The following is an 18,876-nucleotide window of genomic DNA, read 5'->3' on the forward strand; positions in this document are numbered from 1 at the left end:
AACTTAATGTTTCAGCGCATACAGATTTTCTTACTTCACTCTCATATGGGACCCATATTGTCTTACATTATTCATGTTGAAGTTGCATGAAATTCAACCCTTTCCAAAAGATAGAATCTAACCTGAGAGTAGTGCACGCACAGGAAATATAATGTAGACAGGAGGTTGGGAAATTGGCTCTAATGGGAGGATGAGTGAGATGAATAAGAAGCAGGGTTTATAGCACATATGGGAAGAGAATCATACCCAGGCAAGGGACAGGGAATGAACTCCAAGTCTTCTATTACACACAACCATGCAGAGACACACACATCTAGTATATATGTGAATTCATTAAACAAATAAAGCTAACACAGAGTAATCTATATTGTCACCATCTATTGATATTTTATTGTTTTTCCAATCTACACTCCACTGTTAAGGTCACATAATCCACAAAACATTACAATATCATGTATAATGTAAGCAGCAAGACCTCACATCACAGAAAAAGAGAGATCAGTGGCATGCTCAATGTAGCTCTAAATCCCCACTGTTTGAATCCCACTCAGTCCCCTGTGGCTGCTTAGCAACCCCTCTCCAGCACAATATACTCTGAATTAACAGGGTAAAGCGTGACCGCTGCCTCCTCAAAACCACAAGTCAAGGGTGCGCACCCATCATCAACGCCTTCTGTCAGCACTGCAGCAATAAAACTCTCTGATTTATTACAACATGGCTCCAAAAACACACACAAAATAAACAAGCTGAAAAGCAAACACAAAACAGACTGGGACACAAATCAGTGTGAGTGCTGCTGGTGGTGTAGTGGACACGAGGGATCTTATGCTTCATATATAAAACAAAAAGGTCAACTAAGATTCAGGTGACGCTTTTGAATGCAGGTGAAGCTCTACATGCTACATTCCTTACAAGCAACAGGAGCTTGTGACCTACATATAACTGCATATACATATAGATATATGACATGCATTGTCAAGCTTTGAATTCAGCCTTGCATCTCACTTCTTCCAAACTGGATTTTCCACCCTACAGTACTTGGCTTCACTGTGAGTATACTGATGGCTCTATGACAAATTCACTGAGCAGGCCCTGAGCAATAATACACAAGTCCCAAACCCCTGTCCTCCTGCAACTATAATCCAGACAGAAATGACTCAGAAATGAGGGTTCACATTTTCTGATTCCTCTAAAACATTGCTGGCAAAACTGCAAGTAACATACATTTTATGTGACGTGGGGGTGGGCTCTATATTGATACATATGTTCATTTAGGATCAAAACTTAGCAAAAAAATTAAGATATATTAATAAATGCGTTGTTTTTGTCAGCTGATTTCAGCGAAGGAGCACCACACAGCTGGAGAGGGCTGAGACCTGTCCGTGGTCCTGAAATAGGAACTCACTCGCACAAATCGACGAGGAAGGGATCAATTTTCATATTCAGTCACAGTTTTCTGGCAGTAAGAAGTGATACAGCTGCCTGCAGGTTCAGTGATGTAGACGAGTGCAACTGTCATTTTGATTTTTTTCAGTTTATTTCATTTAATGTTTAGACAGAAAAGGAGTTAGAGAGTAGTCCTGCAGATAACCAGCTCTTTTCACGTGTAGCTGTCACTGCCGATGAGTCTCTGAGCAAGACACTGCATGGGACCTAACCCCTAACCCGTCTCCCGGGATAAGCGCGTCAGCTAAAAGCGTTAAATGTAAATGCGAAAGCCTCTGTGAAGACTCAGAAGAAGGGATTAAAATCCGCAACGCTGGATGTTAAAACTGCATTAGACCTGAATCCTCTCCGCCAGCTGCACGCCGCCCGTGGCAAGATCAGAATTTCATGAAAAACGGCACAGATGCACCCACATCAGTCCTCTTTATGTCGATCGACTGCAAATGTCATTTTCCTTTAAGATGATGTAAGACATTACTTCATGGGACGATTTTTCCTCTCTCTCTCCCTCTCTCTCTCTCTTGCACAGCTTGGAGCAACATTATTTTAAAGCTTCTGCCGGACCAAACGTTTCCGCACTCAGCAGTTTGGAGAGATGGGCGCGCACAGGAGTCCCACTTCCACCCTCCTCTCTGTGAGCAACCTCGGAGCATGTTTCAGCATCCCAGTTGTCAGGAGCGACGCTTAGCAGCAGAGTGATTAGGTGCACGCAGAGTCTTCAGTTTATCTTGGACTGATGTGATTGAACCAGAAGCAAGACGCAAGACGGCGAACATTACCACAGAAAAACTACTTAAACAAAAGAAGGTTTTAACCCTTTTTTTGATAGTGGGAGGTTTCAAACTGATGTGGGGATTGTATTTCTTTGAAGAAGTCATGACCCATCGCAGTGGATGTGTGTAACATGATGCGCTCTTATGAGAATCGATTCCGTTCAAAAAGGATGCACCGTGGGCAGGCACATTTACGCATGGGATTAAAGGATATACTGTAGGCACACCTTGGGATTGTTTGTCATGAGACACTGGATGCAAGGACTGCAGCTTGAATCAAGACTGTGCTTTGGGTCTGAGGGCACTATGCAGCTACACCCCACACCCTGAACTTCTGGGACATTTGCACTGCGTGATCGAGACTCACATTTCGTGCAAGATCTGGCAGAAAAAAAAACATGGCACTGAGCGAAAATTGCAAAACACAACCTGCAAAAGAGCAAGGTTCCGTGCAAAACCCTCCATCGGATGTTATTGAGCTAAACGTGGGTGGACAGGTGTATTACACTCGCCATGCCACCTTGACAAGCTTTCCAAATTCTTTACTTGGGAAGCTGTTCTCTAACAAGAAGGGGTCTTCTAATGACTTATCCCGGGACCTCAGAGGACGCTATTTTATCGACAGAGATGGCTTTCTGTTTCGGTATGTATTGGATTACCTTAGAGATAAGCAAGTTGTCCTCCCTGACCACTTCCCCGAGAGAGGGAGGTTGAAAAGAGAGGCGGAATACTTCCAGCTGCCAGATTTGGCCAAACTTTTGTCTTCCGAGGATTCAAAACTGTTTCCAGACGACTTGTACTACAGTGATTTCGATGACGCGTCGCAGGGCAGCGACCAAAGGTTTTACCCATCTTACTCCCTGGACAGGAGGTACGGCTACATCACGGTCGCTTTCAAAGGCGCTTGCGCCGGGGGAGGCAGAGAAAGTCAGATTGATGTCAAGGCCAAAAAGTTACCGAGGATCTTCATCAGCAGTAGAATTGGCTTGGCGAAAGAGGTGTTTGGAGATGCCCTGAATGAGAACAGGGACTCGGACAGACCACCAGACCGTTACACCTGCAGGTTTTACCTCAAGTTCAGACACCTGGAGAGAGCTTTTGACATGCTGTCAGAGAGCGGCTTTCACATTGTGGCCTGCAATTCGTCCCTGACTGCGTCCTCCATCGGTCATTACGCGGATGACAGGGTCTGGTCCAATTACGCACAGTACATCTTCTACCGTGAGTGAAGATTTATTCCTACTCTATGCCTTCAGAAGTGAGATAAACGGGTGGCTTTGACCTCCAGAAATAATTAGAATACAAACAGCAGCAAAGTTGAACACAGACAACACCCAACTGTGCCCCTCCCTGCCCCCATACAAATCCACATCCAGATTACAGACACGTCAGTATGTATTGCATGATGTCCACCAGAAAGGGCGTTTTTTGTTTGTTTGTTTTTTCCTCAATAAACGGTGTAAAAGTTTATCCTCACAGCCCCCCTTGACAAAATACACCCAATTTGTTTCTAATGGTCTAGATCTGTTATATTTATTTATTTAAATACATAGCACTCTTCTTCAGGTTACGAAGTGCTTTTCAGCAAAACAGCAGACAAAAACAACAATAGAACAACATTAAAATAAAATACAAACAACAGAGGGACCATTAAACCTAAAAAAAAAAAAACAGTGGGAGATAATATAGAGGCCATTGACAGAAACTGGTTTGCATTAGCTTACACCACCAGGAGGCATGGTGGTGTTACAGCACTTCTTTCTTGCAAGGATGAATCCCTTGAATCTTTGCACCCCTTGCAGTGACTGACTTTAAACTTCAGTTTTGGGGCCGAGATAAGACGCAAACTTGCCCAAGGGCCCTTGGGGAGTTGAGTCACAAGGCTGCTACACTTCAAGTACACATGCGTCACGCATAAACACACGTTATAGCTCAGATTCTGATGGGTTATGAATAATATAGCACCAGTGGGCAGCAGAAAAAAAAAGAATCACACCAGTGCTGCTGCTGCATTCTCTTGAATCCGCTTTGCTATTCACTTGAAGACAAAGTTTGTTCATCAGCAAACGCCTTAATTAGCTGCAAATATGGTTCATTCCAGTCTCTGCAGAGAGAGGAGTTGGACCATATGGCCAGTTAAAAAGCACTTTGTTCATTATTCTGAATGGCTCCCTCTGGAAGAGCTGAAGAAAAACCCAGTTGGTGGGTCAAGGTTGGGGGTGCAGGAGGCTGGGCTGAGGAAGATATGACATATGGTTTGCTAATGATTTACCAATAGTGCTGTTAACGCAGGCTAATTACAACAGAGGGGTCCGCCTTGACCCACACGAACATCCAGCCAGGTAGGATTTTCACTGAGTCATTCAACTTTCTGGAGCACAGCATCTGGTGTAGGTATCAACCCCCTTCCCGATTAACAGACTGCCCTAGGACAAAGACACAGGGCAGTGAGGAGGAGGAGGACAAGAGGGCGGTATGAGACAAGGGAGAAAGTGCAATAAGTTAGGAAGGAAAGAAGATGCAGTGTAAGAAAAGCAAAGGGAGGAAGAGAGGGAATTTATGGAAAGTGAAGAAGTGGGAGGCGAGCAGATGGAGGGGAGAGTGGCTGAGAGGGAGGGATGAGGGAGTAAAAGTTGCATGAGACCCGGCCATGGGGAGAAAGAACTGAGGCAGAAAGAAGAGAGAGGGAGCGGGGAGCAAAAATAGATTAAAGTAAGTATCAGACAGGAAAGTTCATTGGGTCTGAGGGAGCGGAGAGGGGGAAAAAGTTGGGCGTGAAGACAGAGGGAGAAGGAGAGACTAGGTTTTTATTAGAAAAGAGAAGGTGAAAGGAAACACACATTTATAAAGCAAGTGTTGGAAGACAGAGGCCCAGTCAGGATGATGGATAGACACATCAGAGGCAGACATGCGTGAGAGCCTTTCCTTCGTAGCAGCACAGCAGCCCGCATCCACTTTCAAAACTAATACTGTAACCTGATTCTGAATGTGGGACACTGGCTGGCCTAGGGCAGGTAGTCCTAAACTAAGAATGCATGTAGACAAGTGCACCTTTGGGGTTGGCATGAAACAGATGTGCTTTATTATTGTTTGTTGTTTTCAGCAGAATGTTTCACTGCTTTCCTTTTTACCCCCCTCCTCTCATACAATCACAGGCTCATATGGAGTGAAGCAGGGAGGTTTGTTCAGAGTGTAAAAAGAGCAATCCGGGGCAGTAAATAAATTGAGAGACTTTCTTCCAGCCTGTCAGTTCCTGAGCATCATCCATGTTGCTCTTCTTGTTAAATGCATCAGTTGTTTTCTACAGGCTCCACTGACTCTCAGTAATAGTATGGACTCCTATCTCCAAAATGCCAGCAGTAGATATTCATCATTTTACTGCATCTGTATTAACAGTCAGGGGACTCATTCCCTCATAAAGTTAAAGTTAAGACACTCAACTCTGAATTATTGTCATCCTCTGCCGCTCAGTAGGATATATGCTGTTGGTTTCACCATGGACTAAAACAAATGATTCTTTCAGGGAAAGGGCACTCTTCCCAGGAGGCCGCAGTGTCCGAGCATTCATCATGAACAAGAGATCTTGCTCCTGATGGTCATGATGAATAATTCACATTTGACCGGATATGACTTGTTCACCCTTTGAATAAACAACTGAGCCAGAGAGAAATATATCAAAACTGAGCACACATTCAGCTGAATGGGACAGAGAACAGAAGTTCGTTTGGTCAATCAGCAGCATCATGCAGTGTATTGTACGGGGCCCCCGAGAGCTCAATGCCCTGCAAAATAAACACAACACAAGCAAATAAACATCTTCACCAACTTGACAACACATGCATTGCATTTACAAAACATTCACCACCTTGAAGGTACACAAAAAATATTAATTTGATGATATAGAAAAGCATTAATTTGATGTCACAGGCACAATGTTGAGAAAAGGCTCTGCATGAGGCTCATAACACAATGGAAACTGTTTCAAAGGGGTCTGAGATATACTTGTTGTTGCCATGCTTTGTGGTCAGCTATTGGTCAATGGTGTCAGCAAATTACCAAAATGCAACTTTTTGTTGTTTTTTTTTTACTATCCCATGGTTTAAATATTATCGCAGATTGCAGATCTGCCATTAACCCAGCCCGTTGCGTAGAATCAAATAATAAATAAAGATCAAATAATCTGACCAAATAGACACAACTGACTATAAAACAGTCGACATTATGTTAGCTGGCTATAACATTAACGGCTACTATCAGAACCTGTAATAGGGGACAGGCAAGTTAAACTACCAGTAAGTTTTGCTGACATGACTGATAAAATTAAATCACTTAACTTAATTTGTTTCATCAGTTATCAGTTAGAAAAATATTCCTGGCGCCTATTTTATCACTCAGGCTGTTCTCATGCACGGTTTGTGCGTATACATACGAAAAGTAATGCACCATAATTTGTACATAACCCACATAATTACAAGCCAGTAATTATCATACAACCCATGTAATCAAGTGACAAACTCACTGAAAAGGGTAAAAAGGAAATGGTAGGCTTTAAAGAGCAAAAGTCTTCATAAGGGTGCAGGTTAAGGTGGTAAATGGGTCAAACAGACACATGACTTTCCCCTGGGACACTGGTGTTTGTGTGCAGTGTGCAACCAAATTAACTTTGAGTTCAATTAAGGTATGTCATCACATTACCTCAAGTACGTCACTTTACATTAAATACTTAACCTGACAATGACCAAACATGCTTCTTTCTCTTAACCTAACCTTCGTTACTTTACTATCCTAAACCAAACCATGACCCTTTTACTCAACCCAGAACTAACAGGTAAGGGCGCTAGTTGTTTGGCGCTAATTCGTTAGATGTCTTATGAGCCACTGTACGAGGACATGGTGAATTACTTTATCTTCAAAGTGGTGATGTTTTTCATTTGTTTGCGTTGAGTCTATTTGCATTGAGCTCTCAGGCCCACCGTAGAATTGCTTTTATTGAAGTATAAGTATGGAAGCCCAACACGTTAGTCTTAGCTTAAAAACAAAAAAGGTAAGTCAAAATTTGGATTTAACTCACACCTGTGAAATACATAGTAAATTACATGAAAAAAATGTTATTGTTGTTAGAAGAAATCATGAAAAGTCAAAATTACAAGATAAAAAGTCAAAATTCTGCTAAAATAAGAAAAAAATGATCACATAATAATATAAAGGTAAAAAAACGTATCCCCTTTTTTTTAACACCATGACTCTTTTTTGTCTTTTATTGACAGAAATTGGCTTCCATAGCAGATGTTCCTGGGGTTATTTGTCAAGCAGTCTTGTAGGTCAATTAGCATGATAGGGACATTTAGTTCTTTCGATTGGCAGTGACAACATTATTGCTGTAGTGATTAACAACTCTAACCTCCTAGCTGGCGTTTGGGACCAGTCTCCTTATTGCTTATTATCTCTGGGGAAAGAGCAGAGTGTTGGCTAATTAAAAAGCAATCTGTGATCTCAAAATATTTCCAGTGTCTCCACTCATGCATGATGGAGATGCAATTTAGAGTGATAAATGTAACCTATTTTAAATGCAATATGAAATATAAGTCATATTTCAAAATAGGACTCAATTCATATAGGAAAATTAACCGTCGTCATGGACACAATAACATCGTAACCTGCTTTGACTTTACTGCTTCAGTGCTTCCACATCACAGAGGCAGAGCAAATCATCATTGAACAGTGGGACTGGTAACATCAGAGACAGTTTCATCTTTCCACATCTGAAGGGGGCTGTGCAGAAGTGCCTTGTCAGAATGGGAGACACGTACAGTAAAGATGGAGAATGATTATACTTGCCAGGTGTGCTCTGTTAATATAGCTGTGAAGTCTTCATTTGGGCTGTGAATGAGATGATGTGTGGCCATAATGGCTCCTGAACAATGGACACAAGGCATCTGGGAGAGAGTAATGAATTGCTTGGGTGTAATGGAGGCAAAGATTGGGCCCTCCCCGAGCTCCCAGAGAGCCAGGTTGGAGCCTGGATGGATTGGCAGTGCCTACAAGAGATGGATGGTGCTCCTATGAATAACTCATATAAGTCTTAAAGAGCACCTGGGCAGAAAGATGGTCAGGAGTAGGGCGTGCGGGTCTGTGCATGTGCCATTATTCCTCACAATGGCTGCAGCACCTTGTGCGCTACATCAGTTCAAGTAGACAATCTGGCTCACCCTGGGAGTAAATCTGAGTTTATTGAAAAGCTGCAGATGCAAAAGGAAAATATATTTTTTGAAATCAATCATTCTTTGACGCAGCATGCACTGAATTTTGAAGAACCATGCTGGTTATTTTTCATGTTTTAGGTCACTGACTGCAAAGAATATTCTTAACAGCTCTGCTGTATGTTTTCTACATCTTATTACAAGCTGTTATTGATTTCTATGCAGCTGTCGCTTTCATTTAATTTCACTATAGTGTTTAAATAAGCTCACAGAGACAAAGAAGGGACAGTTCACAAAAAATAAAAAACACCATATTTTTACCTGATATTTATCAATCTAGATTGTTTAGGTGTGAGTTGCAGAGCATTGGCGATATCGGCTGTAGAGAAGTCTGCCTTGTCTATAATATAACAGAACTATATGGCTCGGCTTGTGGTGCTCAAAATTTTAGCTGTTTGTTTACTTTCCTTACTTCTGTTTTCCTTTTTGTGCGCTGAGCTGAACAGCCAATCAGAGTAATTTTATTAATCATCAGGCCCCGCCATCTCCAACGCCAATTCAACATGCTGAATTGACTGGAAAAAAAGGCACTGAAGGCTGACTAGAGCCAACGACGCAGGACATACTGCAAAGACTAGTGTGACAGATGCTCACTGACAGCCCAAAATTGACTGAAAGCTTGGTGTGTCAGAGCCTTAACGCTAGCTTACATAGCAGCACTGAGCTGGCTAATGTTACAGCTTGACAGAGGAGGAGGATGCCATTAATATTTACATCTCTTGCTCTCGTGAGCACAAGTTTCTCGTCCATGAGTAGATGCACATTTCCTTCTGCGCTGTTTCTGGAAAGAGACTTTGCTGTTGAGACTTTCAAATGTATGTGTTTTTTTGGTGCTTTGAGCACCACAAGTCGAGACCCGTCTAGTTACCTCCAACACTCTGCAACTTACACCAAAACAAGCCAGACTGATAAATAACAATAAAATGTTTTTGATTTTGAGTGAACTGTCCCTTTAATATAGGCAAAAAGAACATTTCATTATCTTTTTTTTCTGTCAAAGCTTTTCAGTTACAAATACATGAACCCTTTCACACTGTTATCGATTGTCTTCTGGGCTGGATTTTCCAACAATATACTGTTCTGCCTGCTGACTCACAGATCACAGATGTTGGGAGTGCCCTTGAACACACCAACAAGGAGAGTTTTCAAAATAGTTCCTGCTAGTAACTTCATTACCAGGCAATGATAATGCAATTCTGACAAATAAAAAGACTAAATATAGACTTGGACAGATTACTCACATTGAGCAATTAACAGTGCCCATATTGAAAAGAGTGGAAGCATTAAAGGTAAACCGTCAATCTAAACATGAAAAACTGAAACCTCCAGTATGTTCCTTTGAAAAGACAGATAAACGGAGAACTGGATTAATAGTATTTTCTTAGACATAATTTGAATATTGTAATTTTTTTATTCCTTGTTCTGCTTCTTCTTCTCTCTGTGGCTGTTGGAGAGCAGGTATAACAGATCTTACCAACTGACATCCAACACCTTAATGATCCCTCCAGAGACACTTAATGGCTACTTGGATGGTGGAGTTCACACTGTGAGCAGGGCTGAGAGTTTTCTGAAGACAGGGGATCCTGTGTGATGGTATGCAGGAGGTCAGCTTTGCAAGGTGGTAATTGTTTTGGCAAGGTAGCAGGGGCGTAATTTTTTAGGTGGGACACAGGGGACATGTCCCTACACATTTCTTTTTCAGAAGGGAGTAGTGGAAAGGGTTGATGCCTTGGATAGAAGGAAACTCTGCCAGGAATTTCATGTGTTTGTAAATGTTACATGGAAGTTGGCTACTTGAACTAGAAAAGGTAAATTTCTGAAGAAAATGTCTGCAAAGTTGTAGTAGATTTAAATTTTCCATTTAAGTATTTAAGATCATTTGGTTATAACTGTTCATGTTTCTGCAAACCATGGATACATTACAGCTGCATGTTATTTTGTACTGTTGCAGATACGCTGAAACTTTACATTTCAACAATACTATGGTTGAAGCCACTTGGTTATGGTCAGGGAAAAATCCTGTTTTGACTTAAAAAAACTGACTGTTCGACTGTTTTGGGGGCACAGTCCTGGCAGGTAAAGCAGCGAGTCTCAATGAAAAACAATTGCTTTTTGCGACACTGTTGACAAATCGCTACAGAACATCCACAGCTGGAGCCGAAAAAGCACATGGAAATACAACAATGATTCACTACAACACAACTGGTTTTGTTATTGGTCTGGAATGGTAGTCTGCAGCTTGGCAGCCATGTTGCCTGTGTGCCACGCCATCCATCCCCTCAACCTCCCAATGACAAAGTCAGCTCATAAATTGCGTCACTCTAAAAACGTTGATAAAATACATATGAAATGCGCCAATGTAACATATTTGTGGTTTGGGTAAATGTATAATCCCAACAATTTCTTCTGGTGACTGGGCTCTTTATGAAGGGAACATTTCAAATTATAAATAGCATGGGCATGTTTTACTCTTACTCAAGGTAAGGCAACTAAAAAAATTAAAATAAATAAAAACAGAGCCCTTATGAGGATTTGTGTCTGAACTCACTGTGTACCCCTCCCCTTTGAAATCAAAATTCTGTCCCTGCAAGCTCAATCGTGTAAAGATCAATTGAAAACATTGAGGGTCTCCTGTGCATAATGTGATAGAGTTTGTCCCAAAGAATTGCTGCATTTTAAGTTATGGATTGGGAATTTAAGAGAGGATCTGATGCTTGAGTTAAGAGTTTACATTCCTCAGACATTACTCTTTGAATATTATCTACTTGACAGGGTGAGGGAGCAGAATCGCCCCTCGTCTTTCCCCAGCCTCTTGAGACTTCATTTAGGTGATGACAAGAGCTTGGTGAATACTCGGGACACCTTCTTAGATTTCTCCCCGCCTCGCCTAGCTCCATCGTTGCCTGTGCAGTGGAGGGATGTGGCTTTGGGTCAGGGGACAGGCCCACAGGGACGGGCTGATATAGACATTTCAATCTGTCTGAGTTGCTTGTTCATCTCCCTGTCAGGGACACACTCAGCGGGGCAGCCACCCCCTGACTCTGGGAAGGGATGGTACCCTCTTGTCATTAACAATCAGCCAATGAAGCTGTCGCTCTCCTCATGGAAAACAGATAATTTGGGCCAGGGCAGTAATGGGTCTACAAGAGAGTAAGAGTGCCCTTGAATTACCATGTAAAGCTTGTCGGGTCACCCCGATTATTCCTCTCCAGCTCGTCTTCGTCACTGCTGCTGATGAGGGTTGTTTCAGCAGAAAAAGAGCTGTCTGGGTGGGAGTAATTAATATTGACAAATTCAATTGTATGCAGATATTACACACATTATTACAGAGGATGGCTGTAGCTATCAGGTAGGCCGAACACAAACTGCTGAAGTGATACTTTTGTAGCAAATAGCACTATCTTGGTGGAAATGGATTTCCCTCACCCTGTAAGGACGGTCACTGCCTTTGCAAGACTAGCCTTTTTTCTGCTGCAAGGACACGCTGGCCTAATTTGTGAGCTAACAAGCATGTAAACTACACTCTTCCTAAGGCAGTGGCAGAGTAAAAAATATTTGTGTGACTGGAAATGGGAGCCGGAGAATATAAGAGCATGTCTAGGATCAGAGCGTCTCCTGACTGGCTGCATGAATATGCATATTTGACCTGCCAGGGAACTGCTAATACATTTGGTGTTTTTTCACTAAACTAATTAAGGCCAATACTCCCTTTTCTTTCTCCTTGTTTTGTTTGTTTCACGCCCAAAGTCTCAGCCAGAGAATATTATTGCGCTACAACCAAGCAGCAACTGAAGCATTTGAAGATGATTCACACCACTCAGCCTCGCAGGGTTTTGTTGTGCTTGGTCAAAGAGGGAAAGTATGTTTATTCCAGAAATTCAAAAGTTGAGGGTATTTTTTTTTTTGTCCGACTGCGACAGCTTGGATGTAAAGAGCGGCTTTGTGTTCAAAACTTATTTTCATCTGTTTAGATTGAGGGTGCAGTTCACATCACTGCTGAGATTCAAATTTGAAAAGCAGACAGCTTCGGGTCACTCAAGTGCAAATCTGAAATAAATTGCGTTATGCCCTCCTGGTTATGTGCAATAACAACATGATATTGCTGAGTGATGAGTCTTTCTTGTTCCTCCTTATTTATCGTTTGCCTCTCAGATTACACGAATTGAGCACTGAACTGCTCTGCTGTTAAAGAAATAATCACCACACACCCTTGATGAGTCAGTTGAGAGGCAAAAACAAACACACTAATGTCTGGCAAGAAAGCCACTGACATTTGAATCTGAGTTTGTCAGAGCCCTTCAGCCCCCACCATGTCCTACTTTTCTGCCATTTAAAACCTCTTAATGGGTAAAAACGTGTAATTTTAATCCAATATCCAGGCAGTTGAATTTCCATAAAACCCCGACCTCTCTCAGGCACGAGGACAAACATCAGTGCTTTCATGAGAGAAGAGTTTGAGGATACCCCGAGTGACACGCCTGCATGCCTCTGTGCCGAATTCGACTCCCTCTCTCTGTGATATTTATGAGCAGTGCAGACACAGTCTAAGTCTGCTCCGAGGACCAGCCCAAGACTTTTAATGTGGTGAGAATATGATCCCTTAGACAGGCTATATAGATCTGAGAAAAAACACAATGCAATCAATGGCTTCCCTGAAAAGATACCAAAGAGTAATACACACACCCACTTGTTTAAATGTACACGAGGATGACTGTGTTTCCTGACAAGGCTCTTAGTTGTTTCCTGTTTTGGTTCTGGAGGGGACATGGCTTTATCCACACATTTTGGGGTTGGAGATGCACAGATTTGTTTTTGCATTAAAGGCTTGTCCATGTCTGCACTTCTTTTCCACAAATTATCGTATGGAACAAAATGCAAGCCCAGGTGCTCGTCAAGCCTGTCAGTGGCTTTGATACAATTCATTTTCCTGCATGGCCTGAAAATTTTATGATGCTATTATTGGGTGTTGGCTAGTTTCCTAAACGGGTTGCCCCTCTGGACGACAGCATCCACCCATTTAGAAACAATGCTCAGCCTCCCTCCTCCTGATCCTCCTTGCTAAAGCGCCTGCATCCATTTGCCTGGTGCTGCTCATCTGCTGGATTCAGCTAGATTCATTTTCTGCGGGGGGAAATTGGTGCGCTGATTGGCCTCTTTACTCATGGATTAGCCATTAAAAAGCTGTTAGTGACTCTTTCACTATCAGCTCAATGCAATCATCGCACTAGAGATAAGGTCATTATTACAGTGCGAGGAGAGAGGTTAAAATCCCCCTTGAACTCTGTTCAGTATAAATTGGTGCATGCACTGGAAGGAGGTAATGGACAAATTATTGCCCCCTCTGAGATATCACTGCTGTTGAGTCTGTATCATCATGTTGGAAAAAGCCATTAAGAGGTTTTTATAGTCTGTGTGCATGAGTTTATTTCTCATACTCTGTTGTTTATATTACATAGAGCGCTGCAGTTTTCTACCTGTTAGTACATCTAAATGAGACCATAGTTCAGGGATATTTTGGGAAATAAAAGAGAGCTACAGTGTTTACTGTTTTTACTTGAACACTTCATGAGCCAGCGGGCAGTGCAGCACAGTGTTTCTGGTTCATAATTAGCAGTGTAGGAGGATGTGAGACGATACAAGAAGTAGGTACAGGAGGAAGAAATAATATAACTAAAATCTTCTGTTACTATCGGGCAGTGGCGCCCCCAGAAATGTTTCATTGGGGCAACGAGATGGGGCGGCTAAAGATCTTGGAGTGGCACACCAAAACAGAAAGCCAAAGGTGAATTTCAGTATTTCTATTATGCTGTTGAAGTATATAGGCTAGTTGAAAACCAAGGCAAGATGGTGAGTTAAGGAATCACATTCTGATTATTTTCTTATTTTAGAGTTAATGTGATTAGTTATCTGATGTGCACAGACTACTGGTACAGTTAACATTTTGGGTTCCACAACAATCCTGAATGTGTTACATGTAGGTGAGTCATTATTCTTCAAATGGGCTGGTTTTCCTTTAAGTTGGCTTTAAGTTTAAAGAGTAAATTTATTCAGCACGTTCTCATCCCAACTCATCAAATACTGCAGTGGACTTTCAAGTCTACATATACCCTCCTGTGTCCTTTTTTTGGACGTTCCAGAACAATTTACAATTTACACTTGTTATATGCGCTGTGTTTTTTTCAAACCACATCATGATCTAAGTTTTGAGTTATATTGTGGACTTTGTTTTGGGGGGTTTCTGTTTGTCTTTCCTTCTTTCTTGTTAGTCATGTTCTGTTTCCTGTTTTATTTGTTCCTCCTCATGTGTCATATTTGGTTTTACTTCCTGTCTTTATGTGTTTCCCTGATTAGTTTCACCTGTCTCATTAGCTCCACCCTTGTGTTGCCTACCACACTTTCATTTGTTAGCCAGTCCCTGTGTTTCCCTCCTGTTCCCCGTGTCCACCTACCTCAGGTGTGTGTTGTTGTCTTGATTAGTTCCCTGTGTATATACACCTGTGTGTCAGTGCTTGTCAGTTCATTTGTTATCCCTGCTGTTTTTCCTGTGATCTTCCATGTTGTTAGCTCCTGTCTTCACCTGAGTTCTTCCCCGTGATCCTGGTTGATTTCAGAGTAGTTCTTTAGTCGTGCATCATTTTGGGTTTTGCATTCCTGCTTGTTTTTTGTGACAATTTCTCAGCATTAAAGCTTGCTTTTTGTTTGTACACCTGGCTGCTTGTTTCTGTTCTGCATTTGGGTCCTAATCCCGACCTTCCCCAGTGACACCACACTTACATTCACTCATTATATGCATATAAGTATTTCTTTAGATTATGGCAACAAAAGCACATGGTTAGGTTTAGACAAAAGACAAGCGGTTGTATTTGAGGGTAATGGCTTGGGGGCATTACTTGCCCCTTACACACTGCCTGATCAAAGTCAGAATATGATGTTGTTATGCCGCCTTGCTGTTCTGTGTAAAACATATGATCGCAGAATTAGGAGACAGAGTGGTCTCACCTTCATGTTGGCAACAGGTAGTGACAGCTCCCAAACTGTGTCTTTATAAACAAGAAAGCTGGCAGGACGAGAAGGGGCTGATGTTTTTTTTGACATGTTATGCATGTGACCCACTCACCTCAAACTCAAAGGAAAAAAACAGCCACAAATTGGGAAAACAGTGAGATTTGGGAGCTCCTTACCCTCCCAGCAAAGGATAAGATCAGCCGCCATATAACAGGGACGAACAATGATGGTTATTGCCATGTCATGTCATTGCTCTTGTTTATAAAGCGCTGCGGATGCATGTGTTTTATGTCACACCAGAGGAAGATGCTGTTGTATTCAGAGTCACGCCGCTTATGTCTCTTTTGTTTCCACGATGCTGACATGATGTCTAAAATCACAGACTGAAGCGGCATGATGCTGCTATTGTTTGGTTCTGTGTGAAAATGCAAAAGAGGCATAAAGAGGGGACTTAGTAGCAGCTCTGTAGCATTATGTCTGTGTAAAGAGGGCTACCGTGTACAGGAGGAAGAATGAAGACTTCTAAAATCCCCTGTTCCTACCTGGTTCATGGCTCATCTACACCTTGTGACACCTGCATGCGCATCCATTCACTGACCCAGTTCTGTTACTGCCCAAGATAAATTACACATTGTGTTTTTCTGCCTTGTTGCCTCCCTAAAGGTACAGAGCACCTTGTCGACTTATTTAACTGAGTGATCTGAAAACACAAAAATAATACACCACCCTCTTAATATAAGGCAGCCAGGTTACAGTTCTAATAAGAAACTGCGACGGCAAAGCAGATTGTTTTGGCTCTGAGACAAGCCTTGCCTTGGGAAATGGGAAAGGTCTTTTAGGGAGCCGTACTGCACCGCGCCGAGCTCTGGGGCCTCTCCTTATCAGAGGAAGCAATATGCACAGCCCACAAGCTCTTTGAAATTCAGCAATTAAATGCCAGAGCCAATAACGTGCATGTTCTTACATCCGTACACCCCTAAATACCCACACACACTCTTCTGATACTCGTTTAAAGATATTTGTATGACATTGAAACTGCTGTGTAGGCATTTGTCAGCATTTGCTTGATCAGTGCAACTGTTTCTTTTGATTACAGTTTGAATCTGTCACCGTGCAGACAGCAGGGACATTAGTTTACAGTGCATGAAAGAGGGTCTTGCTGCAACAGAAGATTTACTGCATGTGGTCAAAACAAGTGACAAATGTGTTTGTGTGTTTTCTAGGTGGGCCCTCAAGGTGGTTGTCCTCCCACTGTGACTGCTGCTGCAAGAGCCACAAAAGCGATCGCGAGGGAGAGAGTGGCACGTCCTTCAACGAGCTCTCCACTTCATGTTCTGAGACCCAGTCGGAGGCCAGTTCCCCTCAAGGCACAGTGATTTGTGGCCCTGTGAGCCGGCACTCCAACATCCAGACGCTGGACCGTCCCATGCCCAAAGGACCAGTTCACATGCTGCAGCAGGCAGAGATGCGCCGCAAGACTGACATGCTCCGTGTGAGAACCTTCGGGGTCCGAGAACGAGAGGCTGCAAAGAGGAAAGCCAACAAGGAGAAGATGACTCCAGAACAGGAGCTGGAGAAATGCATCCAGGACTTCCGGCGCATCAGGATTCCTGATCACTTTCCGGAGAGGAAGTACATGTGGCAATCAGAGCTCCTGAGAAAGTACCGTCTCTAAATATATGTGCGTGAAGAGGAAGGAGAGATGGTTGTATCCTGTCACCATCAATGAAGAGTATTAACTGCATAGGCAATAGACTGCACCCTCTAAGGCACATACTGTATTAGAAAAAAGAAAACTATGGCTACTTTCCTGCCAGCATGACTAGCTGAGCACACAAAGTAGGCAGTGTGAGTCATTGATTTGTAACGTATGCACAGTGTTGTGTATGATATGCACATGTGTAAATCAGGTTACTCCTGTTGGGGCTTACATCACTAACCCCGCTCTCACTTCGGAGAGCTGGGAGTGTACCAATGGCTAATATATCACTAGTTGAAGCAACAAAGCAACCTCAGGGGCAACATCATTTCAACTCATCAACCTATCACACACTGTATCATGTGCAAATGCCCACAATAGCTGGTTTTTAAAAATGGATGTACCCATATGGTGCTGTGAGTTAGCAATGGAATATCACTATACTCCACTGATAACACATATACTTACTTATAGTAGGCTTTGATATTGGCACTGCATGTCATTTCACCCTTAGCATAATTATGCAATATCAAACAAATGTTAAACTCACTGTTTTGTGTGATGGGTAAAAATGGTGTGTTACGACTCGGGCTGACTTAAATGAGGAAAGCACTGCCTAGATCTGTTCGCCATTGTAAAACTTTTCGTCAAATGTTGTCATTATGTGTTGGATAGATGATGTTGTGTAGGTAGAGTATATAATGCCAATGGATATTTGACTAATCCTTGATTGTAAGTGTGCAAAAAAGCTAATAAATGAGTTTGAATTGTATTTATTCTTAGTGGAGCTTCTTGTGATCTTCAGCACATTTAGGTTTATATGAAAATTTTTTTTTTTTCTTTTGAATTTGATCCTTTTTCTTATAATTAACTAATCATCATACCTCTCCCCAGAGAAAAGCAATACCCAATCACAGCTGAGCAATCATAATGAAAATGTGTGATAAGTTTAAATTTAGATTTATCTGACCTAGACGCTGAAGTGGTGTGCATATGGCTAAGAACAATACTATAAAGATTTGGACTACAAAAAAGCAATAGATTTAACTGTCTTTTAAGTTATTCAAATCATGGATGTATTAAGAGACCTGGATGTAGTATTCCTGGCAGGACCTGTTCGTTTCTAACGAAAGTTGGTCAGTGGCACAAAAAGCCAAAAAAGCTCTATATGAAATGAGATGATCAGTGCTGCTTCCACATCTTTGAGCCCATGGAGCGCTCTGCTAAATTAAATGGGGATAAAATGATGTAATCTTTAGAAATGTTATCTGACCAAAAACATCAAATCCTGATAGTGAAATGTACCATTTCACGTGGTTTTTAGCACTCAAAAAATGCATCTACTGATTTACAGATATAATAACCAATATAAGTCTATGGGAAAAAGTATTTTTGGGCTCCATGGCATCATGTGACAGACTAAGGAGTTATAATTGGAAAAATGGTTTCAAATGCTTTAAGTTCAATTTAAGCTCATTTGAAAAGACTTAGGAGGCTTTTCCGGATATATGCTCTTTTGCTCAAGTCGCATCTTTTGAAATCTCTACAACAGAGGTGGAAAAAGTTAGTAAGGGGTGCAAAGTTTGCATGAAAAGGGACAGAAATGTGACAAGATCCAGGCTGAAAAATACCAGAACTTTCCTTGAAGTGGCAGCTGTTTATTCCCATGTTTCTCTAGTCAGACAGAATTTTT

The 18,876-nt window shown here is 42.0% G+C and overlaps 1 protein-coding gene across 1 annotated transcript; it reads left to right on the top strand.

Moving 5' to 3' along the window:
* Positions 1-1,204: 1,204 nt before the first annotated feature.
* Positions 1,205-17,955, top strand: LOC121947991 (BTB/POZ domain-containing protein KCTD16-like). Its single transcript, XM_042493209.2, has 2 exons — positions 1,205-3,440; positions 16,708-17,955. The coding sequence occupies exons 1-2, from the start codon at positions 2,618-2,620 to the stop codon at positions 17,157-17,159; spliced, it is 1,275 nt and encodes a 424-aa protein (XP_042349143.1). The 5' UTR covers positions 1,205-2,617; the 3' UTR covers positions 17,160-17,955.
* The last annotated feature ends 921 nt before the right edge of the window (positions 17,956-18,876 follow it).

Source organism: Plectropomus leopardus, chromosome 8 (assembly GCF_026936395.1).
Source record: "Plectropomus leopardus strain MGB_pleo_1.0 chromosome 8, ASM2693639v1, whole genome shotgun sequence".
NCBI lineage: Eukaryota > Metazoa > Chordata > Actinopteri > Perciformes > Serranidae > Plectropomus > Plectropomus leopardus.